General features: G+C 45.5%; 1 protein-coding gene and 1 long non-coding RNA gene across 5 annotated transcripts in view; one reads left to right on the top strand and one right to left on the bottom strand.

The window, feature by feature from the left end:
- Positions 1-528: 528 nt before the first annotated feature.
- Positions 529-9,575, bottom strand: LOC146177493 (uncharacterized). Its single transcript, XR_014701039.1, has 3 exons — positions 9,418-9,575; positions 8,595-8,702; positions 529-733 (listed from the first exon to the last, which is right to left on the bottom strand). It is a non-coding gene; the product is annotated as an uncharacterized LOC146177493 (long non-coding RNA).
- A 100-nt stretch (positions 9,576-9,675) lies between these two features.
- The window catches only part of mtTFB2 (mitochondrial transcription factor B2), a 74,505-nt gene continuing 57,593 nt past the window's right edge, over positions 9,676-26,587 (top strand). For 2 of the 4 annotated variants that reach the window (XM_084580477.1, XM_084580476.1), the window contains exons 1-2: positions 9,676-9,973; positions 11,244-11,448. In XM_084580477.1, the coding sequence (XP_084436603.1) occupies positions 11,244-11,448 (205 nt within the window). In that variant the 5' untranslated portion in view covers positions 9,676-9,973. Of the gene's footprint in view, positions 9,974-11,243; positions 11,449-11,972; positions 12,079-26,587 lie in introns of those variants that run through there. The other 2 variants (XM_084580479.1, XM_084580478.1) reach the window with 2 other exon arrangements.

Genomic DNA, 26,587 nt, shown 5'->3' with positions numbered 1-26,587 from the left:
ACAAGCATGTCACCTCGCTATTGAACACAATTCACTTTGAAGGGCCAAGATTTCAATATTTTAGTAAAGTGATTAGCACTGCCAAATGTTTGAGCATTACATGAGGTGACAGTATGGGTGTAAGTAAGCATTGCAATTAAGAAAGTTGCTCATCTGCAAAATACTGAATTAAACAAATCTTATGCAATTCAACAAACACCACCCACTTTGCCATTTTATCATCAGTCCCTGTCTGCAATTCGAAACATCTTCATTGGGCTTACCTTTAAAAATTGTCTACGAAATATATCTGTGAACTTTTCTTACTTCACTGGTTTTGCGAATTATTTCCCGTCTCAAAAGGAATAACAAATACATGTGGTTCTATGACACATACAGTAAATACTTACCTTACTAGGTAGGTTACAAAAAGAGAAGTAATGCAGAAGGTAGGCAGTCTAAACATAAATGAGTGTGTCAACATGGTGTTTTGGCACTGGAGTGTTTATTACTCCAATCATGTGCGTTAATAATGAATGAAAAGGCACATAAGTAGGAATACTTTATTTTGACACAGAAGCTATGGCCAACGTGTGTGTGTTGCCATTACGCTCGTAAGTGAAGTGCAGACTTGTGAGTACACTGTTGAGCCAGTAGCACAGGGAGCAGTCAACTTGGGCCAGGGAATGCCATGCTTTGAAAGGTGGGCAGCTGTTGTGATCTCTCGACTAGTATCAGTCACGTGCAGGATCGGCTGTCATGGGGAGAAAAAACAAAAGAATGCAAGCTCAGAACAATAACAAAACACCCAGAGAAACTCAGAGATGTACCAAATTTAAATAAAAAGATAGCAGGACTGCAGCTAATGCAGCAGCTCATATATTCTAATAGTGGATTTGCATATGGTCACTACACCCTCAAAAAGGAAAGAAGCACAAATGCTGAATTCATGAGTCGTCAAAGAAACCATACAAGAAGAAGAGTGTGCACCCTGTAGCATAGCTCAAGAATGAGAAAAGCCAAACCAGCGAAAAGGTTACCCTAAGTAAGGCCAGTACTAGTGCTCTCTGCATGCGTGTGACAATGTATCACTGCAGTGCATATGCACAGCAGAAATGGACACCATGGGTGGTAAAGAACTTTATCAACACTGGCCGCAGACATAAGAACAGACAGCTGATTGTGCTTTGGTATAACGCAAGCGTGCGGGCTTTGGTAGGTTGTGAAGCATATAAATAAACATTGAGACATCTTGAAAACCATGTGTGCACATTTTCATTTGCTGCTGCACCCAAGAAGTTTCGCTTGCACTGTTCATTAGACGACATGCGTTGCTCTCGGATTGTAGCGTTTGTCGACTACACAGCATGATTCCAGAATTGCGACTGACTCAGCTGTGAACATTTCATTTTTCTAAACTTGCGAAATCCTTCCTATGGGCTGTGAAAAAGAATGAGGAACTGTTCCACCGAAATGTAGTCGCTCGCCCTCTATAATGCACATGATGGCAGCCATAAGTCATTTTGTGCCAAACAGTAATTTCCATACAAGTAACAAGAAGTTCTCAGACTATGTGACAGGACCATAGCTATTTACTTTGAGGGTGGCCACAGCAAACGGGCAACAACCACAAGATGGGCAAATCCCTCACCGAACTACAGGACCACAACAGTTGCTACAATGCTAGCATCATAAAACCTCTGGCTGTCTGATATATGGTCCTCATCACAAATACACCAGTTCATGTTGTTAAGGAGGCTGTCCATGAGCATCATACTTCTCAAAGCAGCTAAAAAATATTGCAAACAGAGACCAACACTTGATTTTAAGTGCAGTAGCAGCACTACTAACATTCAGTGTGTTAATGGAGTATAGACACCATGAAACAGATGACAAAAATTCAATTATAAATTATTTAGCGGTTGAAGATAAAAACCAGGTGATGATCTGTACAGAGTAATGTTTTGCATGTCGTTAACAAGCAAAATGCGACCAAAATTAGGTGCATATGCTCCTGTAAGATGAAGTGCTGCACTGGCCTAGCCCAAGCAGTGAGAGTACCTCCAGTCAAAACGCTTTCAAGTGCCATCATCCATGAGATGGTTGCCCAATAGCAATCGGAATTTTCATAATGCAGCGTTCCTTATCTTCGGCCAGCATTTTTCACTCTTCCCAATGGATGCAACCCTCCCCAAAACTCCAAATTGAAGACATCAATTCAGTCATGCAGAATTGTCAATAATGACCTGAACCACAAACCAACTTGGAGAGGTGGAAGCAGGCTCGAGCACTTTGAAGCTATAAAACGGGAGTTTTGAAACATTCAAATTGTTTTGAAGCACGTTTCTAAAGTCAAAAGATTTTATTAGCTGAATTTTTTATACCTGACATACCAAAATAACCTATCTGATTTTTATTCAAAGATCAATGCATTGCTGAAAATGCAAGACTAACAGCCAAAACATGTATAGATGTTTGATATAACACAAATGACCTTAGCAACAATTTGGAACAAACTAGTAGAAAATGCAATGCTTGTTTCTATACTTGATGCCCGAACGATAAGTTTGACTAAAAACATGACTCTTTTAGCTTGAGAAATGTGGACTATACCACTATGATGTACTCAAGCACCACTAGACTAGTTCGGAGTTCACATCAATAAGCAGCACATTTCCACTCTTTATCTTGTGGATATAATTTTTTTTATCCATGCCTGTTCTGATAAAATTTCCAAGGCACTTATCAGTAATAACTTCAGTGAGGATAGACTGCACTCAAGGATAGCCCTTTCCTCCTCCAGATGCCCTACTCCACGGCTTTCTGTCAGTGGCTTCTCATGTTTTCGCTTGAGTGGCACCGGAGCTTCCTTAATTTTAACATGTTAATGATGGGCCCTCCATGCCTGCCCAACACTTGTGACATTTCTAATGATTGACACCTTCATGGTGTCACGCCCATAATACTGTATGTTTTTGTCTGACGTATGTTTGACAAGCTTATTATTAACAAAGAGGTTCAATGAAATAGATCTATGACTGCCAGAAACGAGGCTCATGCTGGTCTGGCTTATGGGATTTAATGTCCCAAAGCAACACAGGCTATGAGAGGCTCATGTTCTTCTATTTAGCAGAAAAGGAAAAAATTGAGGAAAGCATATAATTAACTAACAAAAACAAAATCTGCATTGGTGATGAATGGCAATTAGCAGTGTATCTACTCTCAAATGAGAAATAACTCATTGCAAACTAGGAAAACAAAACAAAAACAAGAAACATGCCACTGTTGAGGTCCGAGACCTCCACATTATGCATCCCATGCTTTACAAACTAGCTACAATAATGGCTGTGCAATCTTTTACTTTCAAGCTATTTATGTTGCATGTATCCCAACATAGACAGCGTTCATCAGTGCTAAACTAAACCACAGCAGCAGACGTGGGAATGCCCTGTAAATACAGCAACAAGGTTAACGACTGGGCGAGTTGGTAATCATTCATTTTAAACCAGCCAAAAGACGAGACACAGAAGCCAGCCTCATCTCGTTCGCTTCTATTCTCTGTCTCGTCTTTTGGCTGGCTTAAAATGAAATACAGCAAGTGCCAAGTAGAACATGATGTGGAGCGTGGTGTCTGAAGGGTTGTGTATGAACGAGCCGCGCCGGCGCGGCACGCCACTGCTCGTAGTGTGCCCAACCTCCGACAGGCAGTGAGACCCACGGATTCGGGCAGTACGGCCAGTGTGACTCTTTCGTCTTCCCATGATAACTCTAGACTTAGAAATTAGCTGAAAACGAATGCATTAGTTTCGGCCGTTTACAGTCTCCAAACACACCACGAAATATGTCAGCTGTATTGCATTTCGCTTCTGCTTAAAGGGGGACATGGCTCTTAAAATTATTTTCCAATTTCTGACCAAATTTGATAGAACCTGGCATTCCGATTCAGCTTCTTGCACTGATTTCAAACATGCAACCATTTTTCCAACTGGCCAATTAGTTCAAGAGATAATGAAATTAATTGTTCATAATTTGCAGAAACAATGAAAAAATAACAGCACTACAAAAAAATTCACATGGACACTTTGCTAGGTACTAGAAAGCATAATGAATACAATGTTAGGAGCATTTCTTTTTTTTAAACAAATATTAGCGATGTTATAGCAGTCCAAAGTTTTCAATTTTGCTCTAAATCAGACAGCAAGGCACTCACATTTGGAGCAGTGAATTTTAAACTGCTATAACATCGCTAATATTTGTTATACAAAAGTGCACGTAACATTGTATTTGTTATGCTTTCTAGTACCTAGCAAAGTGTTCACGTGAATTTTTTGTAGTGCGGTCATTTTTTCATTGTTCCCGCAAATTATAAACAATTTCATTTTATCTTCTGAACTAATTGGCCAATTGGAAACATAATTATATATTTGAAATCAGTGCAAGAAACTAAATCAGAATACCAGGTTTTATCAAATTTGTTGAAAAACGTAGGAAAAATAGCTTTAAGAGCCATGTCCCCTGTTAAGGATGGCGACAACGAGACAAACGCGAGAGCTGCCGCTTTCAACTATTGCGACAAGAATTCCCCACCGGAAAGGAACGCGGGGTGTTTGGCCAGACGGCGACAGCAGCCCAAGTCGGGCAATCGGGAAACAAAAAGGTTCAAGTGAATCTCGGCGTCTTCCCGCCTGGGTCAGTACCCTCAAGCCGGCCACGCAGTCATCCCCTTCGCCTGGCCGACAGTGCGCAACGGCCCTTGCGACGCAGACGGTGTGGCCCAGACCAAGTCCTCGCTAGCCATCTACACTACGCTTCTCCAATTCGTCTTGCCGACAGCGCGCAGTGGCGCGTTCGACATGGGAGTGCCCCCGACAATGGGACGCAGACAGACGCCGATCGACGCAGGTGTGTGCCAGACTGTGAGACGTCGGCAGTCAGTGAGCTCCTCGTGTGCTGCCCTTTACACTGCCACAGCGGCTTCCTCCTTCCCCACCAAGTCTAAACTTTCGAGGGGGCCCCGAAAAAAGAAAAAAAAGAGAGAGAGAGAGAGAGAGAGAGAGAGAAAGTAATCGGATTTCTTGTGAGGAGGCTTTAATATTTAGACACCGTGTGCAGCAAAATATAACATTAAAATCTCGAGGAAACGCAAGGTAGCCAATTGCATGTGTATGTAGTCTTCACGCCATGCCAAAACGGCCGTTAAGTGTAGGTATCACCTCCGTCAAAGAAAGAGAAAACCAATACTCTTCCCAATTTAATGTATCTGTGAACTGGAGGCGACGGTGGTAGAAGAAAGACAAGAAGCTCAGGCGGCGTGCCCGCCCTGTGGTGTGCGAGAGGCGCTGTTATATCATAGCTATATTTATCGCACCGCCGCCAGGGCCGGCATGTGTTCTGGCTGCAATGCTCTTCGCTGATTCTGCATGTAGAAGGTCCCCCCCCCCCCCCCCCCGCCTCCAATTTCCCCTTTCGAGAAAGAGGGCGCCGTTGCGGCAGCAAGACTGTATCTGTGGCTGAGGCGTCCCGAGTGTTGAACAGCAACCTTGGAAAAGGTCAAACCTCATAAAGCGTTCACACGTTGGCCCTTCCCAGTGGTTTGTATGAGGTTTCCAGTTCCTAGTCTCCAGTGGTATACAAAACTGACCATATGCGGAAGCACCTTATTGCAGACCAGACTGTCTGTGCTCGCTGATAGCTTAAACAGCCTCATCCAGCGTTACTCTAATTTATTAGGCGAATGCCACGCTGCACCACACTAGAGTAACCCGCACATGGCATTTTAAGCTTTAAAACATGCAAGAGCGGTGTCTGACTGCTGCTCTTCAGTCACAGAGGGGAGTAATTTCATATATTCGTTTGAATCGTTCAATGGGCCCGCGCACGTCTAACTGCTTACGACATTAATTGACTCATTTAAACATTGCTCATTCAAGATTTATCTTATTTCAACGTCAAGGAGATTTCTAAACTCTATCAAGCCTTTGCGGCTATTTCTGTTATGAGACGTTCCAATCAACAGCTAAAAATGAAAACCATACCCACGTTTGGTTTTGAATTTTCTCACAACGAAAAAAAAAAAAAAAAAAAAAAAAAAAAAAAAAAAAAAAAAAAAAGAGCTATGTCTGGAGTAATGGTCCCCAACCGGCTCAAGGTATGAGGATGCTGTAGCACAGGCGTTCGGATCACTTCGGCAACATGGGGTTCTTCAATGAAACTGTCATCTATAGCATATGCCTGCCATGCTTTCAGCTCCAACCGAAATGCTGTCTCCCAATTAGGATCAGACTAGGGTATCCCAGCCCAGTACTCGAGAGCTTTAATGACTAAGCCACCGCAGTGCCGTAATAAGTAAATAAATAAGCTATGAAGACTAAACCTTTTTCTCAGAGCGTACCAGTTATTTCATCCGTTTCGTTGCTGCGACGCCGCGGATTTTTACCCTGACAAAGTGACTATAAATCGGACATCGGCTTTCTGTGTACAAGCCCGAATCCGGCTCGGGCCCGCACGTTTAAGTCCACCCCGGGTCTAGCAAAAATGTTCACGAGTCGGCCCAGACGACCCGTGGGCTGAGCCGCAGCCGGCTTTTGGGCCGGCCCATGCCCACGCAGTGTCGTGTGAAGCACGTGCTACCTTCACCTGACACTTCTACACAAGGTTTGATGATCTTTTATTTTTTCGGTTCCTGGGGCTGCCTTTCAGTGGGTGGCTTTCTACTTTTCGAAGTCTGAAAGGTAGGCAAGGCCGGCAGAGAATATCGCGGGGACCGCTTCCTTTGCTAGCAACGAGCAACGCTTTGTAGCACATGCCCATTTAACTCTGTCATCCATGTTTTGGACACAAACCTGGGCTTCAAATGCCCCTCACAAACAGTGACTGTATAGCTCGGTCCTATCTTGGTATGCCGGCCGCCATAGCTGAAGCTGTTCGACATCTTTTCGCACCGAAAAAAGCTGACATTTTTCATTGCAGAATACGTAGTCTGTATCACAGTGGAGAACAATGCACATTTTTTCCACATTACATTACAACTTAGAATATACCATGATCGAAGAAAGGCGTAGAGCGGGGGCGTCAGCGAAAGTTGAGAACTGACTGCCATTCCTTGCGGCAACCAGCGAACCCGTGGCCACCAACAGTCAACGCAGTCTCTCGGCAGCCTACAGAAATCAGCGCATCGGTATCGCCACTTACTGCTTGGTGTGGAGCAGCCCGCTCACGCATTTCTATTCTAACACCATGATGCGGAGGTTGTGTGTCCGGGCCGACCAGTGGCATATGGTAGTTTTTTGCTTGACAATTACCTCAGACAAACTCATTATGAAATCCATTGATAGCCACGCCATTATGGGCATAGAGCAGCGGTCTCAAACTCATACTGCTACGTGGGCCGCATTGACAAAGCCTTTTCTCTCATGATCCAGGAGCCAGAAAATAACAAAACAACAGAAAACAAAGTACAATAAATAACGATAAAATGAATAAAAAGAAGCAAAACTTCTTTTTTCCAGACCAAGCCCTTCCATTATTGCAAAAGAAAAGCAACGTGTGCTCCTTTCCGCTTGAATGCCCGACAAAAGCAGTTTCAGGATCACTCGGAGAGAGGTACTGAAATGACATACCTGTTAATAAATACCACACTTATAATCCTCAGCAAGAAAAAAAAAAAAAGCACACTTGGAAATAAAAGAAAAGGCAGGATGTCTGGCTCCTTGCTTTTGAAGGCATAGTGATGTCAAATGAAAGTTCATGCAGATTAAGTGGTCAACGCCTTATTGAAAATGAATGCGTACTAACTGGGTACTAAGTCTGAGCTTATTTTAGTTTGAAATTAGGGCTGGTGGTAATGCTTTCAAAACGTTAGCTGAAAATTGAGCTGGGCAGACTGCATCACGCAGCTTCCCTGGCCGTGCTCCAAGACCCCTGGCATAAAAGGATCATCTCTGATGAGCGGAAAGAGACTGCACGGCGCTGCTGCGCCAGAAGATGCAGGAGACGACAAAGCAAGTGAGTGCGAGGGCGTGCTCACAATTCTTGCTGCTACAGTGAGCCTCATTTGCTAGGCTGCTTTGATTAATGTGAAGCAACCCTGCCACAATCGGCTGGTAGGCATATCGGTGCCCGGAGAAGCTGTCACTGTTTTTAGCTGCTCAACGGCCCTGATAGTAACCAAATAAATAAATAAATAAAGTTCTTGCAGCAACTTTGTCACACGCACAAAAAAGCGACACAACCAATCAGTGCAGGAATACCATTCGTTAAAGAAGGCAGCTTTGCTAGTTTCTCACAGCAAATTGAGAAGACAATATAGCGTGGTTTGATCTTCCATCTCGTGCAAACATTTGTTTGTTTTTGGAGCTAGTCTGGTTTTCTTAGTCTGAATCAACTGTTACATTGTACACTGTTTGCGATGCATTAATTGCAGCTGAGAAAGAAAGGCTGCGAACTACAAGCTGGACACCGCAACTGCAGGAAGCTGCAGGGATGCTTGCTTATTCGAATCCTTTATGCACTCTATGCAAACTGGTGACCTGTGCCATGTTCCCCATGTAAAAATTAAAACAAATGACCAGTCCCGGTGGCACAGCAATTGTTTTGAAATTAAGTACAGGGCTCACCTTGTGGCGTTGGAGCATATGCTGCCTCCGCCTTTCATAGTCCCATTTGTTCAGCCTCAGCAACCAGCAAGCCCATGCTAGACTCCAAAACACATATCAGGAAGGTCCCTGCGTACAAATATTAGACGTCAGCTTATAAGCGATGTTTACACACACAAAAGAAATTAAGACAAGTACAAGGCGAAATCGCTTACCTCACCGTAATTAGAAAGTGGCCCTGCATACACTTGACAGTGCGCAGTCATAAAATGAGGTATGAAATCATTATTCTACACCGCGTCATTACAATGCGGGTCACACAAAGGGTCACGTCGCACAAATGGTTAGTACGTCGTGGTGCACCGAAACAAAAGCTTCCTACACAGGCCTGTGTGATCCTCGCCTTTCCTGCTTCTACGCGTTGTTTTGTCATGTCCTAGTATCTCCTCAAGTCCCTCCATCAGCTCAAAGACGTTACAATCAATAAATATTCATCCAGACCGCTGAGGAAAGCTCACCCAAGTTTCCCGCCCTTTTTAGGCGCACGCAAGACTGGTAGTCAGGCGTGTTTTACATGACTGAGACTTTCGTGCGGTTGGCCTAATAAACGGTATTTAACCGCATGTTCATTGGTGTAGAACTACGTTGAGCTTTCGATTGAAACTTTCTATAATACACCTTTGGGCCGTTCGGGCCCACTGCCGGCCAAGCAGGCTCAATGGTCGTCAACAGAACATTTGGGCGCAGGGAAGTTGAAAACTAAATGTAGAGTTCCAGACAGCGGGTAATGACTCAATACATGCATACTGAAATATCTAAAAAATAGAAAAAATTGCTTACGTACCGTACAACACGAGAGCGCACGGCTGGCACGGCGACGCAGCTCCCACGGCTCCGACGACCAGCCATTCTGCTACTAAAAACAACCACCTGCCCACAAAACAATAGCCGGACGTGACGTTTTTCTTAAACCGGATAAGACGTCATGGGTTGCAGCAAGCATTTTGCTCCTGCAACCCGGTTGCAGGAAGCATTTCGCTGCTGCAACCGGGTCGCAGCAGACGGCGCCAGTATTCAGAGCGAACCGAGCCAAGTCAATCCGGTATTTCGGTTTGCGCAGCCGCCTTAGCGCGGTTTCGGACTTTCGGACACATGTTTTAAAACAAGACCGATCGGTCCTGTTTTAAAGCGTGGCCGTGTGCGTGGTAAAGCGCGGTGCGTGGTTTCAACGCAAATTGAGTTTGTGGGCAGCTCTCGACGCTTGTGCTTGATGACATACTGAATGTTTGATGATACGTTTTTTCTGGCAAAGCGTCCGTGCGGATTGAATATTGGAGTATCCGGTGCTGCATTCACGTTTGAACAGCAAGCTGTCTGGAATTAGAGGACGGTCTGTACAGGTAATAGAGAATTGAATTGGTAAAACGTTTATTTGGGGCCTGTAGTAGAACCTTTGACCAGCCTGCATGGTTTTGTGATAGTGCATTGGAATGGAATTGAAAACAGGTTCAGTATAATTCTAGTGGTGCACGCATGCAAAGTCTTCAGAGCGATTCTTCACTAGGTACTGTCGCTGTGGCCGTGACAGTCGGTTTTTGGAATGTGAGAACGGGGGACACATATTTTTATACTGCGTTTATATTGATTAAGTGCTGCGCGATTGAATTTTGTGTAGCCAGGAAACTGCCATCTGAAGCATTGGAAACTGCCTGCCTGCAGATTGAGATCAAGATCACTCACGGTTTTCCTCACTGCGGTCGGTGTATGTGGCGCGGCTACACTGCATTCGCATCCTTTTCACAACAAAAAGGTAATTTCGTTACTAGACTAGTTGGGTATACACACCAAAGCTTGGTAACTAGTGTAGAAAGAGTGAAACCACTTCCATGGTACACATACCCTGTATATCACTCCAATCTTCCGCTCGTCATATCTTTTGTCTCCCCACCCCCAATTTTTTTTCTCTTTTACCAAGGGGAGGGACTGGCAGCTGAACAGAAAGTGGTTGATGTGACCTTGTAGACGTGGTGAATACATCAACTAATTCCCTTCACCTTATATTCCTTTAACCCGACCTTGTTTATGACGTATTACACAAGCGTGTTATACAGTGGAAAATAGCATTAACACAAGTTATTGGTTTCCAATATGTGTAGTTGAAGTGTCCAGAAAAGCACAAGTACACATCATGGCAATGATGCCATCGGTACAAACACTGAAATCAGTTCTGTTTAGGGGAAGAGAACCTAAGCAAACCGCACCAGGTAATCTTAAACGGATGGTTGGTGGGGTGAGATGTTCAATAAAACGTTCAGTTGGTAAAGTTGGTTCATTATGTCATTGGGAAAGCTTGTAGTGCAAGAGAAAAGATGAGGGACAGGAGACGAACGGGAATGTGGTTGGGCTAGTTGGCGTGGGGTCATTTTAACAAACAGCATAAACGACTGGACAAGAAAGGCAACAGGACAACCGCTTGCCCTGTTGTCTTTCTTGTTCCTTCCTTTGCGCTGTTTGTTAAGGTGACAAATGGGAAGCGCTTGACCCATTTTTCTGCTGTCCCTTCTCTTTTCTGCTGTGCTACAAGCTTTTCCAGTAGTAAGATGTGCAGCTTTTATGGACGATGCAAATTCCTGACAAGCTGGTCTCACGCTGCATCTACATGTGCTGCAGATGGTGGTTGGCGGTGCCCGTGTATGTTTGTGTGGGGGCCGTACATTGTCCCAACGATGGCTGTGCAAGGGGCAAACAACAGCACCGCAGCCACAGTACGTCACTGACCCGGGACTCTCAAAGCTGTGTTGCCGCTTCCCTGTGATCCTGGGCCGCAAGTCTAGTCGGGCTGAAGACCTCTTCCATGTGCATAGTGCCGCCTTGGGTGAGTGGCTTGGCCGCTGAGCACAACTCAATCAGCAGGCTAGACGTGCACACCAGCAGTATGGACATCGCCACTGAATTGGCGGATTGTCGAGGGTTCTCATGACTGTGACATAGTCAGTGAGGTGACCAATGAGATATCCAGTGTAGTCAAAATTCTTGATTACTGAGGTAATGTTTTTTAGTAACCTTCACCGGTCCTTCTGCCCCACCATTGTAGTGTAGTTGTTAGGGCGCTCAACTACTGTGCCTAAGAATGTAGGGTCAAATCCCGGACGCTTTTTGATGGAGGAAAAAAGTAAGGTGCCTGTGTGCTCTGCGATCTCAGTGCATGTTAAAGAATCCCAGGTGGTCGAAATTTCTGGAGCCCTCCACTGCGGCGTCTGTCATAGCCTGAGTTGCTTTGGAATGTTAAACCTCCCAAACCAAACCAAACCAAACCATTTCACGTGTCCATCTGTGTCGTGCCGAAATATTAGTGTGAAATGTTGTGCTGTGGAAATAATATATGTTTATTTGTCATCAAAAATCTTGGCCAAGTCTCGCTTCTGTTAGTCTCGACACATTATGACTTTCACTGGTTTCTGAAGACAGGGCATGATTCATCTAGTGTCCCTGGAGAGAGGAGAAGGTGAGACCTTCCTCTGGTTGCAGTTAATCATTTCTCTGGTCAAAAGAAAGAGCATACTGGTTGATGAACGAGGCAAAGGCAGAATAAAGTTTAAGGTTTATTTTCTCAGCTCTCAGTTTTCGCACAGTTCCTGTATTCCTGCGCTACCTTGGAGCCAATATAAGTAGAATTATTCTCCTTGTTGTGCATGACTGCCAAGATCATTAGAAGTTTAATAAACGATTAATTTGCCATTATACGCCTGGGATAGCTTTTTAAGTTTATTTTTGTAATTGTCATGTAAGTATGCATGGAAAACTTTATTTTTAAAATTACTCCTAAAATAAAAAAAGAATACCTGTATTGCACACAAAAGACTTTGCAAACATGCTAGCGTCCAAAAGTTCTGCACCTGAATGAAAATGAATGAAACTCCCAGAGATAAGGACACAGATAACCGAAAGCAGGAGCCAACAGTTGGGAGAGGGAGAGAGAAGACTCAAGTGTTTATCGCCGGAGATTCTAACATGAACAGGTGCAAGCGAAATATCTTGGAACGTGTAAAGGGTGATAAGAGAGTGTTGGTTGGAGCCTTCCCAGGGAGAACAATGAGGGCAGTGCTGAAAGAGAGTAAAAATAGGCTGTTGAAGAATTCCGCAGAGCGCAGTATGGTAATAGTAGCCGTGGGGCTAAACGATGTCCTAAATGGTGACGCTGCAGGAGTGGTGGAAAGTTTAGCTAAGGGAGTTGACGAGATCAGGGAGATAGCAGAGCAAACGCAGATAGTTGAATGCACAGTACCAGAGGTGCTAGGATCGAACGGAAAGCTGGAAAAGGACGTGGTGACAGTTAATCAGGACATAAGAAAGTTAAGCCTGGAGAAGCGTTTCGAAGTGGTTGAGGTAAACAGGGAGGTACATAAAGCAGGTTTTGGTAGGGCTTTTTCAGCGAGATGGCATTCATTTTAACAGAAGGGTGGGAGCAGAGATCGGCTGGCGCCTGGCAGGCAGGGCTGTAGCTTTTTTAGGGGGTCGGCGAGGACTCCGTGCACAGAGGTAGTTAGAGGTGAAGCAGAAGAAAGTGTGATAATGGAGGCTGAGCCCCCCAAAATGGCAAAGAGTAGGTCGAGAAAGAAAAGTACAAAAAAGAAATTTAGCACTAGGATCAGCTACATAAACATGCAAGGAGGTAGAAAAAGAGCGAAATGGCTAGAGATAGAACAGCAGTTGAAGGATGACAAAATAGGTGTGTACGTTCTTTGCGAGATTCATCTCAAGGATCTAGAAGATCCGCCTTTTATAGAAGGCTACGTCTGGGAAGGGTGCAACAGAACGAGAACGGAAAAAAAGGGTGGAGGGGTAGGTATGTTGATACACCAGGGAACAAATTGACAAAGAATTAAATCATCTTGTAAAGAACATATCTGGGTTTCAGGAACAATTGCCGGCATAAGGACATGGCTAGGGTAGTTTATTTAGGAACAGGACATCAATGCAGGCAAGAAAACAAGGATCTTGTTGAATGTCTCAGTAACGATATAAGCCAGTTTGGAAACGGGGCCAATATTATTCTACGGGGGACATGAACGGCCACATCAACGATCTGGATGGATACACGGATTGTAATGGGAAGCTAATGCTAGATTTCTGTGAGCGACACGACCTGGTTATAGTAAATAGAGAAATAAAATGTGAAGGCCAAATCACGTGGGAATTCCGCAACAGGCAGACGACCATTGACTATTGTCTAATGTTGCAGGAAATTTATAGCAAGGTCACAAAAATGGAAATAGACGAAGAAGGGGAGTGTAGTGGGAAGGGATAAGAAGTACGGAGGAAGTCAAAGTATGCAAAGGATTAATACAAGGCTGTCCTCTATCACCGGTGCTGTTCATGCTTTGTATGATAAACCTGGAACGGAGGATACAAGACAGTAAGGTTTTAACAAATTAGGTGGAAAGGCGGTAGAGCAGCGCCTCCCCGGTTTGAAGTATGCAGACGATATTGTGCTGCTAGCTGAGAGTCTGGAAGAATTGCAAACTCTAGTTAAGTATTGCGGAGACGAAGGGGACGCTCTAGGCTTCAGTTTCAGCGCAGTTAAGTTGGGTCTGATGATTTTCAACGGCTCAACTGATCAGGGTCTTAAAATACAAGGCCATGAAATACCTAGAGTAGCTGAATATAAATATCTGGGGGTATGGGTAAATGAAGGATTGGCATACATTGGAAAGCATGAGCAATCACTTAAGGCCAAAGGGCGAAGGAATGCCGGGATAATGAAGCATAAGGCATTGTGGGGATACAATAGGTATGAGGTTTTGAGGGGTATTTGGAAAGGAATTAAGGTGCCCGGACTTACTTTCGGAAATGCGGTTTTGTGCCTAAAATCAGAGGTACAGTCGACATTAGAAACAAATCAGAGATCCGTTGGACGATTAGCACTAGGTGCCCACATCAAAACTACAAATGAGGCGGTACAGGGAGATATGGTCTGGGCATCTTTCGAAGTACGGGAAGCTCAGAGTAAAATATTATATGAGGAACGCCTGAGGAAATTGGGCAGTAACAGATGGGCAGCTAATTAAATACCTGTACTTAAAAAGCGTGGACTCACAATGGAGAAAAAGAACTAGGAAACTAACTAGTAAGTATGCTAGTCACAAGGACGGAGAAATAAAGAGCATTAAGCAACAGGTGAAAAACACAGAAGGTGAAAATTGGATAAATTCGATGGAAAAGAAACAGAGTGTGGAATTATACCATAAGTGGAAAATGCAGGTCAAGAAGGAAGATTTTTTTGATAACTCAGGAGGCATTGCCCTACTTTTTGAAGCTAGATCAGGGTGCCTTAGAACACGCAGCTACAAAAAGAAATTTAACAATGGAGATGACGCATGTTCTATATGTGGAAACTCCAGTGAAACAATTGACCATATTATACTCGAATGTATGGTATCCATCCGGAAGTTGATGCAGGCGCAATCACTGTTCCTGAAGCTGTAGGGTTTAGAGATACCAGTGGCCGGGTGAATAAACCGGCGGTGGAAACTAGCAAAAAACGACTGGAAGATTGGTGGCTTAAAAGCAGAGAAGTGACATAATGTTAATAATGTAGGAACAAAAATTTAATAAATAGAATGATGGTTTAGTTAACCATTCTAAATCAATAATTAAGATATATGGAGAAAAATGAGCATGATAGCTACTGCTACCACCCCGTTTCAAAGGAGACGCTCCTATATTCCATCCATCCATCCATCCATCCACCTTATTCTTAGTTAATTAGCAACCCAGTGATAACTTTATGCGTGTGTAAATTGTAATTGCTCAGCAACTATGCCAATTAGTCTAAAATAGAATGCCATGCCGAAATTAGTGTTAACTGTTACATATCTGTGTCATATTCAATTATGTTTTAAGAATGATTAATGAAGGTACATTCAATTCCATATCTCCTTTTTAATTACTACATCCCATTTTTAATTCTATGTGTTTCTCCTGTATGTATAGATGCAACTGCAAAACACCTCAATGTTTCTAGAGTTTATCTTTAGATAGTATATAGAGTCTTGTATAGTTAGATCTTTCTAAAGCTTTAAAGGCAAGAATAATGGCAAAGAAGAGAGCAGAACGAAGTGCCCCACCATTTTTCATACTGTTTATCCAGAGTGGGAACTCATTTTCCATATGTTCAGTGATCAAGAAAAAAAAACGGAAGAAAATTCCAGTCATATGTGAAGCTCATATTCGGCTTGGCTTGTTCTGACCAAAAACGTGGATTTGCTGGTAAAAAATACTGCTTTGCTCAAAGATATTGTTACGATGAAATAGCAAAGGGGTGTTTATTTACAGTGATATGACAGTGAGATAAGGTGAAGCCTACTAGCCCCAGGCACCAACGCTTCGTCTTCTTCTTCTGTCTCATCATCACCATCCTTCATCGTCGTCATTAGCGTGACATTTCCCCCCTACTCAGACGAAGCCCTCTGGGCGTGTTCGTGAGTCGTGCGAGGCTGACACGGCTTCAAGCGGGCAACATGACACAGTTCGGTTTTGGCAGACCGGCGACCCGATGCTGTCAGGCGGGCTATTCCATAACTTAAATCACTGAGGCGTTTGATAACCACATATGGGCCGTCATAATGGGCCAAGAGTTTTTGATGTAGGCCACGGCGCCGAATTGGACGCCATAGCCAGACTAAATCACCTACAGAGTACGTGACCCGCCGGTGACTGGCATCGTATCGCACTTTGGAACGTTCTTGTGAAGCACCAGACCGTAATCGGGCGATTCTCCGAGCTTCTTCGGCGAGACAGAGGGTCTCAGCCAGGCAGGGGTCTTCACGGCTTGTGAAGGGCAGGATAGTATCCAGAGAGTAGCGTGGCGGTCTGGCATAAAGCAGAAAAAATGGACTGTACCCAGTCGTCTCATGCGTGGCGGTATTAAACGCATACGTGATGAAGGGCAGTATGGTGTCCCAGTTCTTATGCCCTGCGTCCACATACATGGCTAGCATGTTGATAAGCGTTCTGTTGACGCGCTCAGTCAAGCCATTTGTCTGGGGATGGTATGGCGTCGAGTGTCGGAAAGTTACGGCGCATAAACGCATGAGCTCTTCAACAACATCAGCAGTGAATTGTCGGCCCCGGTCAGTGATGACAATTCGTGGCGGCCCGTGTCGTAAGATGACTGAGTGCAGCAAGAAAAGCGACACCTGATGCGCCGTAGCAGATGGAAGAGCGGCGGTTTCACAGTAACGTGTGAGATAGTCCACGCAGATTACAATCCAGCGATTTCCATCCACGGACTTCGGAAACGGACCTACGAGGTCAATGCCTACTTGATCAAACGGTGCTGTCGGGGTCTTCACAGGGTGCAGCAAGCCAGACGGAGTTGCAGTTGGACGTTTGTGGCGTTGACATTGCTTGCAACTGGCAACGTATTGTTCAACCGTCGAGCGCATTCTGGGCCAGTAAAATCTTTCTTGAGCACGGTGGAGTGTTCGAACGGATCCCAAATGCCCAGAAGTTGGATTATCATGCATAACACGCAATACGTCCGTGCACAACGTCTTGGGAACTACGAGTAGGTATCGCTGGCCGACAGGCGAATAACTCTTTTTCCATAGGAGGCCATCATGCACACAAAAGCGGCTTGTAGGTACGTTGGCTTGGGCAAAGAGAGGCTGCAGACTGGTATCATTTTGCTGTACCGTTTTGAAAACATTCGTGTCGGGGAACGCTGGCTCGAGGGTCGATATATAATTGTCGAAATCGTCGCTTTCAGGTCCAGTCGTGGCCATTGGCATCCTAGAAAGACAATCTGCGTCTGCATGACGCCTCCCGCTTTTGTAAACCACGGCAAAGTCATATTCCTGTAACCGGAGGGCCCAGCGTGCGAGGCGACCACATGGGTCTCGAAGGTTCCGCAACCAACAGAGTGAATGATGGTCAGTTACGATAGTAAACGAACGTCCGTACAAATATGAACGGAAACGCTGCACAGCGAAAACTACTGCTAGGCATTCCTGTTCGGTGACTGTATAGTTTCGCTCCGGCTTGCTCAGGGTACGACTTGCGTACGCGATAACATGCTCTCGTTCATTGTGCCGTTGGACAAGGACTGCACCAAGACCGATTCCACTAGCGTCCGTGTGTACTTCTGTCATTGCAGTAGGATCGAAGTGACGTAATATGGGTTTCGATATTAAAAGAAACTTCAGTTGACGGAATGACGCGTCGCAGTCTGGTGTCCAGTTAAAAGTAGAGTTTTTGTGGAGAAGGCATGTCAATGGGTAAGCAACGTCAGCAAAGCGATGTATAAAGCGTCTAAAATACGAGCACAACCCTAGAAAACTGCGCAACTCCTTCACTGTCTGCGGGGGTTTAAAAGACTCAACAGCGGCAGTTTTCTGGGGATCCGGCATTACACCATCACCATTGACAAGGTGTCCTAGCACCAGCGCTTGGCGCTCTCCAAAGCGGCACTTTTTGGAGTTCAGAATTAGGGCGGCGTTGTGCAGGCAATTCAAGACACGTACTAGACGGTCATTGTGTTCTTGGAAGGATTTCCCAAATATGACGACATCGTCCAGATAGCAAAGACAAATGTCCCATTTTAAGCCGCGCAAAACTGTGTCCATAAAGCGTTCGAATGTAGCTGGCGCATTACACAGCCCGAATGGCATAACATTAAACTCATAAAGGCCATCTGGCGTTACGAAGGCTGTTTTTTTCTTATCCGCAGGGTCCATTGGAATTTGCCAGTAGCCAGATCTGAGATCAAGACAAGAAAAATAGGACGCACCAGAGAGGCAGTCGAGGGCATCGTCTATGCGAGGAAGAGGATAGACGTCCTTTTTCGTAACAGAATTTAAACGCCGATAATCGACGCAGAATTGCCACGAACCGTCTGTCTTGCGTACAAGAATAACAGGGGCAGCCCAGGGGCTAGATGACTCCTGTATCACCTTTTTCTGTAGCATGTCCTCCACTTGCTCATGAATGACTTTGCGCTCAGATGGGGACACGCGATATGGCTTTTGACGAATGGGACGAGCCGAACCAGTGTCGATGCTATGATGGGTCCGATGTGCAGGGCGAGAGGTTGATCCATTTGTTTCAGAAAAGTCAAACATAGGCGAAAAAGGTAGAAGAATATTCACAAGAGTACGGCGTTGAGGTGAGCTGAGATCGGCGCTGATCATGCGGGAGATCGAAGTTTCATCAGCAGGCAAAGGTACGGTGGCACTCGTAGCATCTGTGACCAAAGCAACGACGTGGGGCGCATCGGGTCCACAGGAGGCAAGCTTCAATCCCGTTGGTAAAACTGCGGGCTCGGATGATGGGTTGATGGTCCATAACGAGGCACTACCATGATGCACGGATATCATACAGTGAGGGATAATTACATTTTTCTTCAGACATGCTGAGTGAACTGGGTGCACCATGGCCTGGAATGAAACCTTCTCAAGAAGTGGAACGGACACGGGGACGAACATGGCAGACAAGGGTGGAACTACTGTGTCTTCGGTAATACTAAAAACCGTTTCTTCATCACGGCCACTTTCAAAAAGTGTCGGCAGATGCGAGCCATCAAAATGAACCTCTTGACTTCGGCAGTCCACGGTAGCGCCACAAAACTTCAAGAAGTCCATTCCTAAAATGATGTCATGCGTAGAGTGGGGTAAGACTACGAATTCGGCTTGAAAAATTGCACCACCCACAGACACTTGCGCACTACACACACCCAGTGGCCGCAACGCCTCTCCACTCACACCACAAAACGTTGAAGCACGGTCATATTCAAACATCACTTTGCGTCCCAACAAGCGCCTAAACTGATTACTCATCACAGACACAGTCGCACCCGTATCCACCAAAGCTAATGTATACACACCATCAATAAACACACGAATTTTGTTTTTGAGCATTATAGTTGGAGGGATGTTGGCACACAGCACATTTCCAGCGGCCTCACCCCCATTGGTCGCGCTGGTTAGTTTTCCTGCTGAGGATGCTGAGGCGACATGGGGCGCCGTCGTGGTGATGGAGAACGACGCGCACGGAAGGCGGGTGGTGGAGTAACACTTCTATCAGATGCAGGGGAGTGGTCGCGGATATTCTGGTTATGGATGTTGCGGTAATACCCACGCTGAGTATTTGATTGTTGAAAAACGGGATTGTATTGCCGATTGTTGGGTACTGTTGGAAGCGCCGGACGGTTATAGCGAGGTGGGAACCTACTGCGGCAGTATCTGGCGATATGACCTTCGACGCCGCAGCGGTAGCATATCGGCGGAGAAGGTAGAAAATGTTGTTGCGAATAAGAGCAGGGAACAGCTGGGTGCGTCGTAGGTCTGGCTGTATGCTCATACTGCTCAGGAATCCTGGTAGATCGAATGGAAGATCTATGGGCACTTGAGGCGACGTTATACCTTGGGGCGTCAGGCACCGACGCATTCCGGTTGGCGAAATGCATAGGAGGATAGTCAATGGAAGCTGCAACTTCAGGAGCTTGTGGGAAAGGCTGAACGGTAATCGCTTGTGGTGGTGAAGCCGGCCGTCTAGATACCCTCTGGACAGAGACCTCAGCAGATTCGTGCAGGGGAAGTGGGTTGAGCCGCAGGAGTTCTTCCCGCACGATTTGCCGGATCGTCGACGGAAGATCTAGTTGGGCGTGGTCATCAAGGCTGGCCACGGTAGGCACGTTGGCCAGCCGCCCAAATTTTGGCACAATACGACGCGTTTTCAGAGCTTGAAAAGCGCGGATGTGTTTAATGACATCGGAGACGGTTTCAAGGCTGTCTTTGGCGATTAAAAAGTTGTACACGTCAGCCGCGATACCCTTCAAAATGTGGCCGACTCTGTCTTCTTCGGGCATGTTGGAATTGACACATCTGCACAATCTGAGGATCTCTTCTGTATAAGTGGTACAAGTTTCATCCGGCAATTGAGCTCTTTGGGCAAGGGTCTGCTCAGCCCGTTTTTTGCTCGGTACAGAGTCACCAAAACGCTGTTTGATCTCGGTGGCAAACCGTTCCCAAGTTGTCAAATTGTCCTCGTTATTCTCGAACCATGTCATCGCCATGTGAGTTAGAAAGAAGGCGACATTTGTGAGCATGGTGATAGGGTCCCACCGGTTGTACCGACTAACTCGTTCATAATGAAGTAGCCACTTCTCAACGTCCTCACCTTCCTCTCCTGCAAACGGTCGTGGTTCCCGGTAAGGCTGGCAGGGAATAGAGCTGGAGGGGGCAGGCCTGTCACCAGCCTGGCTTGCAGCGTCGCGGCCGGCACGGTTAGAATCGGTGTGGTCCATGATGGTTGGAAGCGGTGGCAGTCCAGCAAGGCGGCGACTACGTCGAAACTCCAGTGGTTCTTGCTGTGCCGTACTTGGGGATCGAACGGAGCACCTTCCACCAAGTTGTTACGATGAAATAGCAAAGGGGTGTTTATTTACAGTGATATGACAGTGAGATAAGGTGAAGCCTACTAGCCCCAGGCACCAACGCTTCGTCTTCTTCTTCTGTCTCACCATCACCATCCTTCATCGTCGTCATTAGCGTGACAATATGCTGAAATGATTTAAAAATGTGCTGGGTGTAAAATATTCAGTTCCATTAAATTAACAGTCAAGTGAGCTACGTATGTTGCTCTTTAAAAGTATTTGAGCTTTCTACTGTGTCGGACTGTAGCAGTGCCTCATTTCACTGTCAAATGCAGAAGTGTTAAGACTGCAAAACTGCTATTTTAATGTTTCATTCAGTATCCTAAAGGACTTCAAGGATACCATGTTTTCTTTAAGCTAAATCCTCATTTTCACCCAAGCTGTAGCTGATCCAAATGCAAAGACTGCGCACTTTGGCAGTCCCATAACAGGTGAAAGACAAATAAAAAACAAGGTCAGTGGCGACTGTTCTTCACCCTGGTAATTTGAGGAACCATCTGTGGATAATGCAATGCGATGCTGTGTCCAACAGTTCCTGCTTCTTTTGTTTAAGTGTGTGCAAAAAAGAGGTTTGTTAATTTATGTGCAAAGGTACAACAAAATGGAGTGGTGAATAATGAGCAGTGATAATAATCAAAACTTGAGAAGACGAACGAAACAAAAGGCAGTGCATAATACAAGCATTTGAGGTGACCCTACATGGAGCCAGAAACCGGAGTAAATGAAACTAGCACAGTAAACTAAGCTGTATACTGAAGTGTATCGATGATGGCTTGAAGGTCAGGGAATTTTTCTTTCAAGCTTGACATCTTTGGCTATAATTTTTTTTGCAAGACCTATTCGAGACCAAAACAGTTTTCCATTCATCGGTGTGTACATCCCCTGAAATGGTGGTTGTAAAATTATAGTGTATATAGCTTGTTCAATCAAAATGCTGTTGCCATCTACATAACTTAGAATTGAGAAAAACATATAGGAAAAATTGGCGCCTGGTATGCGGCGGCCACCAGAACTGATCAAGATCTGATACATCATTGCCAAGACAGATGGTGTCTCCTCATTCGAAGTTTAAAAGCGGCTTTCAATATGGCATAACAGCGCACTTAATTAAAAGACATAGAAGAGACAGGTGTGTATACCTGGTATTTTGTTGAAGTGCGCTGTTAGATCGTATTGAAATGCACTGCCAACTATCCCAACTCAAATTTAAATTCATTTGTTTTCCTTGTGTGCCAGAAAGCGGCTTTCTGGCTGCAGAGTGCACATCTACATCATTTTAATGTTGAAGCACCTCAGAGGGGTACAGGCTGCTATCGCTTCCTGTTTTTAAAGGGCCGCTGTCCAGGGCAGGACCTTTTAAGCAAAGGAGTCCAGTGCTTTGATCAGTTACTGGGGATAGTCTGTGCAAGATGCTACAGCAATACACGCGCCACAAAGCAGCAAAAGTACAAATCAAAGCTCTCTCATCCTCCCCGTCGGGAAATCAGCTTCCCCATTCTCTACGAGACACAAGGCGGACGTTGTAGTCGAAAACGACATCCATTGGTCCGTCTCACTGTCTGACGCGTGAAGGATGGGCGTGCTTTTGCCTCGCCACGGCGGGACTGAATGCAGCAGCGCACGCTTCCTCGCCCTTTTTTTTTTTTTTTTTTCGCGCATGCCAACTACCACCCCCCATCTCTGGCCAAACACGGAGGAGGAAGGGGAATTTGTCTTGCAGAGGCTAGATGACCAGGCAGGAGAGTGAAAAACCTTTGTGAGGGAATGGGAGGAGAGAAACCTGACAGAATCGGGTGATTGCAGTGGCTGTAACTACGTTAATAATTACTCTTTTCAGAAACATTTTGCGGCCTTGCGTTCCGGGGCGAAGTCTCACAGTCACCGGGGAAGAAAATATTTCCGACTGGAGGGTTGACAGTGGGCCTTTAAGGCAGGGCTTAAGTGTCCCTCTAATTTTTACCACACATTGAATTAACTTGTCCTGTCCATATTTAAGGTATGTAGCTTCTCAGATAAAAATGGCCCATGGGGTAAAGCAGGTACCTAGTAAACAGTAAACAAAAGGACCATTTAAACATACGAGCTCATACAACAACCACAAGCGGAGGAAATGTGCATCCGATTGTAGAACATTAGGAACTGAAAAAAGAATGACATGGCTAGACGAAATGAATGTCAATTATCTGGTCCAAGGTTCCTTATGAAGGGTGTACAAAAAAGTAATGCCTCTCATCAATTTTGTTTTAATACTGTTTTATCAAAATTAATGAAATTCATCAATATAATGGGGAAATTCACTAATCTTCTGCTGGCCATATATAGTCATTTTCAATGAATTTTCTGTAAAATTGTTTGGCTCTGCACCAACGGTCAAAAATTCAGGGGGCACTTTGACCGTCTAAAGGAGGTGAAAGCCCACTGCACGATTTTGACGTCATTGCATGTGTGCAGTTGTGGTGGCTACTAGGTGTCGGTTGAGGTTTGTGCACAAGGACACTGACATGCACAGTGCGTGTGTTTGTCTCAAAGCTTACTAGTCAAGTAATTATGGCTGTCCATTTAACTAATTATCATTGACTAATTACCAAATTATTATTGACCTAATAACTAATTATACTGAATTATTGTTAACTAACGTTCATGCACTTACTACTACATCATTGCTTAAATATCAGTACTGGAACGATCCTAATCCTTCTGAAGATGATTGACAGTTGCCGCGGATGCACGGACGGACACGTCGGCAAGTCAGGAGCCATAAAAGGCTTTCGCCTTAAAAAAAGGGTTGCATGCAGGGGCCATGTAACCCTTTTTGAGCTGTTGAGCCTTCTTTCCTCACAGTGCCAGCATGGGTGTCAGAGGCCATCCTCACAACAGCCTGAAAACAAAAGAAAGAAATGCTGAATTTGGCTGCACTGCTGTTCCCCATCTTCTTTACAGTACTGGCTTTGTGCACCATCTGGTTTTCGTTTTTTATTTCTTGAATTCAGTTTTGAGAATTTACAGGGGTGTCATCGTGTCGTAATGGCACGGTCGCACCAAAACCAAAAAAGTGACTATACGACAGCGATCTCACTGAAATTAGTGTAGGCACTGCAGATAATGCTGCTATAATACTCATGAATTTTATAAATTTTAAATTAGCAGTGTTGTAGAAAAAAATTTTGACATTACTTTTTTTACACCCCTCATGCAAATGATGAGCACAATAAATACTGATATTGTATAGATGCAGCTTCAGGTGGAGGGGTATTCCCCTCTTTCGAACATGCAAAGAAGAAATGAGAGGAAAAGGGCTTCAATTCTTCAACGGATGACATTTGCTTTGTAAGAATAGCCTATATGGGACAGGCAAGGCAACTTGATGTTACTGTTAAGAGAATAAAGTGAGAGGCTTGCGCTCATGCACGGTAGGTGGCGGCACCAGCGACGCACACAATGACGGCCGCGTAGCTAGATGGCGCGAGAAGTGGCGGGCGGGGAGAGCACGCAGCGAGGGAGCTTAACCAGAGCCACCTGACTTAACTACCTCTCCCCCTTCCTCTTATCCATGGGGACAATGCCTTTAGGGTTGGGGAGAACTCTTTAAAAAGGGACCAATCGTCCTGTCCAGGCAGAGCTGAGCAGCTTTCTTTCAGGATGAAGTCGAGGCACGGCTCGGAACGAGACCTGGTCCCACCCAGCTAGTCTTAGTTGTACGCGTCGCCACCGCCACCACATGCGATGAGCACGTAGTCGATGTCCATGACTTAGAATCTGTGACTTCTCTCTCGGACGAACCACGGGAGACTTTGTCGAGGCACTATCCGCCAGGTACTGCTCTCCGGTCCGAAAGACCAAGTCAAACACATGCGAAAGAGCATGAAATCTAAAACGTAACAAGTGGTGGGTGGAGGTGCTAAAATCCCCGCTATGGACAAAAAAAAAAGTAGGGAAGGCTACCACTCGCCGAGACATCCGAAACGCAGTTGCGGAAAAATTAAGATTCGAATACAAGACACGTTTTGAAGGAGAAGAAAAAAGCCGCAATCTGAGCGAGCACTTCAACAATTTATTCGCTCTTTGTTAGTAGGCTATCGCGGCCGCAATAAATTAAGCATTTGATGCACACAGCGGAAAGAGTTTTGAGGAACCGCGTCATTCCCGCCAACGACCGACCACCAATGAGCGAGCAACAAAACACACCGTCAATGAGGGTGTTCACGCCGCCTCCCGTGTTTAAAGGGATAGCCGATGAAGACCTAGAGGATTGGCTTCATATATATGAGAGGTTTGGTCGATCCCTCGCGTGGACGGACAAACAGAAAGCGGACATCCTGGTGCATGAGAGCACTCTGGGAAAAAACGCTTTAGGCATGGTTAGACTGGCAAAGAGCACTACATGCCACCTTTGCAGGTGCGCATGTACAAGAGTGGGCGTACATTCGCCTACAGGAATGCAAGCAGCAGTACGTGGCTGGGGTGCTGCAGCTATGTGGACGTGCCAACGTGGCGATGACAGATACTGAGAAGCTTCGGTACTTACTGTGGGGTTTGCGACCTGAATTGATGGAACACGTGGCCATTTCTGACCCAAGCTCCACGCAGGAGTTTCTAAAACACCTGCCACGCCTGACACACGCAGGGGCCATGGCATGCTACGCTCTTATGACCATGCCGATGCACCCGCTGTCAGGTATCCCAACCGAGCACCCGGTAATGTCCTTCAGCTAAGACCTGGCAGCATCCCTTCATGCTGCAGGCACCCCACCACAGGTTCTCTATGCACCTGGCCGCCATGAAAACGCTCAAAACAAGGGCACAGATGCTGTGTTAGAGGCCATGCAAGAGACCCTGCACGCCTTAAAGAAAGAAAGGTGTACACCCGCTACCTCGCATAGACAACATTATGGACAAGCTACAGGGAGCGAAATTTTTCTCCACACTCGACCTGGCATCCGGTTACTGGCTGGTTCCAATTAAGGAACCGGACTTTACAAGTTCAATGGGGTACCATTCGGCTTGTGCAACAACCTCGCTACATTCCAGTGCACAACAAATAAGGTTCTGTTACGCCAGCTATGGAAGATCTGCCTGGTATGTCTAGATGACATGGTGGTATTCTCCCGAACATTAGAAAGACATTTACAAGACCTGTGTGAGATTTTTCAATGCATAGACGAAGCAGGGCTCCGACTTCAACCAAGCAAGTGCAACATAGCTTTCAACAGCATTTGGTATCTTGGCCACATCATCAACAAATATACCATTCGTTCGGACCTGGATAACATTCGCGCCATCTGTGAAACAAAAGCTCCTGCAAGCCGAAAACAAGTTCAAAGTTTCCTGGTCCTGTGTGGTTACTACCGGAGGTTCGTCAAAGATTTTGCACGTCTTGCACGACCGCTAAATGAGCTCAAGAAGATGGACACGAAGTTCACATGTACTCAGGGGTGTCAGGAATCTTTTGACAAATTGAAGGCCCGGCTAACCAATGACCCAGTCCTCCAACTATTCGATCCTACACTGTCCATCGAGCTCCATACCGACGCCTGTGACTACGGGATCGGCACGGTGCTGGTGCAGAAAGACCACAGAGAAG

This window comes from Amblyomma maculatum, chromosome 10 (assembly GCF_055883805.1).
Source record: "Amblyomma maculatum isolate TAMU_Amacu chromosome 10, ASM5588380v1, whole genome shotgun sequence".
In the NCBI taxonomy this organism is placed as follows: domain Eukaryota; kingdom Metazoa; phylum Arthropoda; class Arachnida; order Ixodida; family Ixodidae; genus Amblyomma; species Amblyomma maculatum.
Note: the sequence above shows the minus strand (reverse complement) of the source record. Positions and strands in the feature narration are given on the sequence as shown.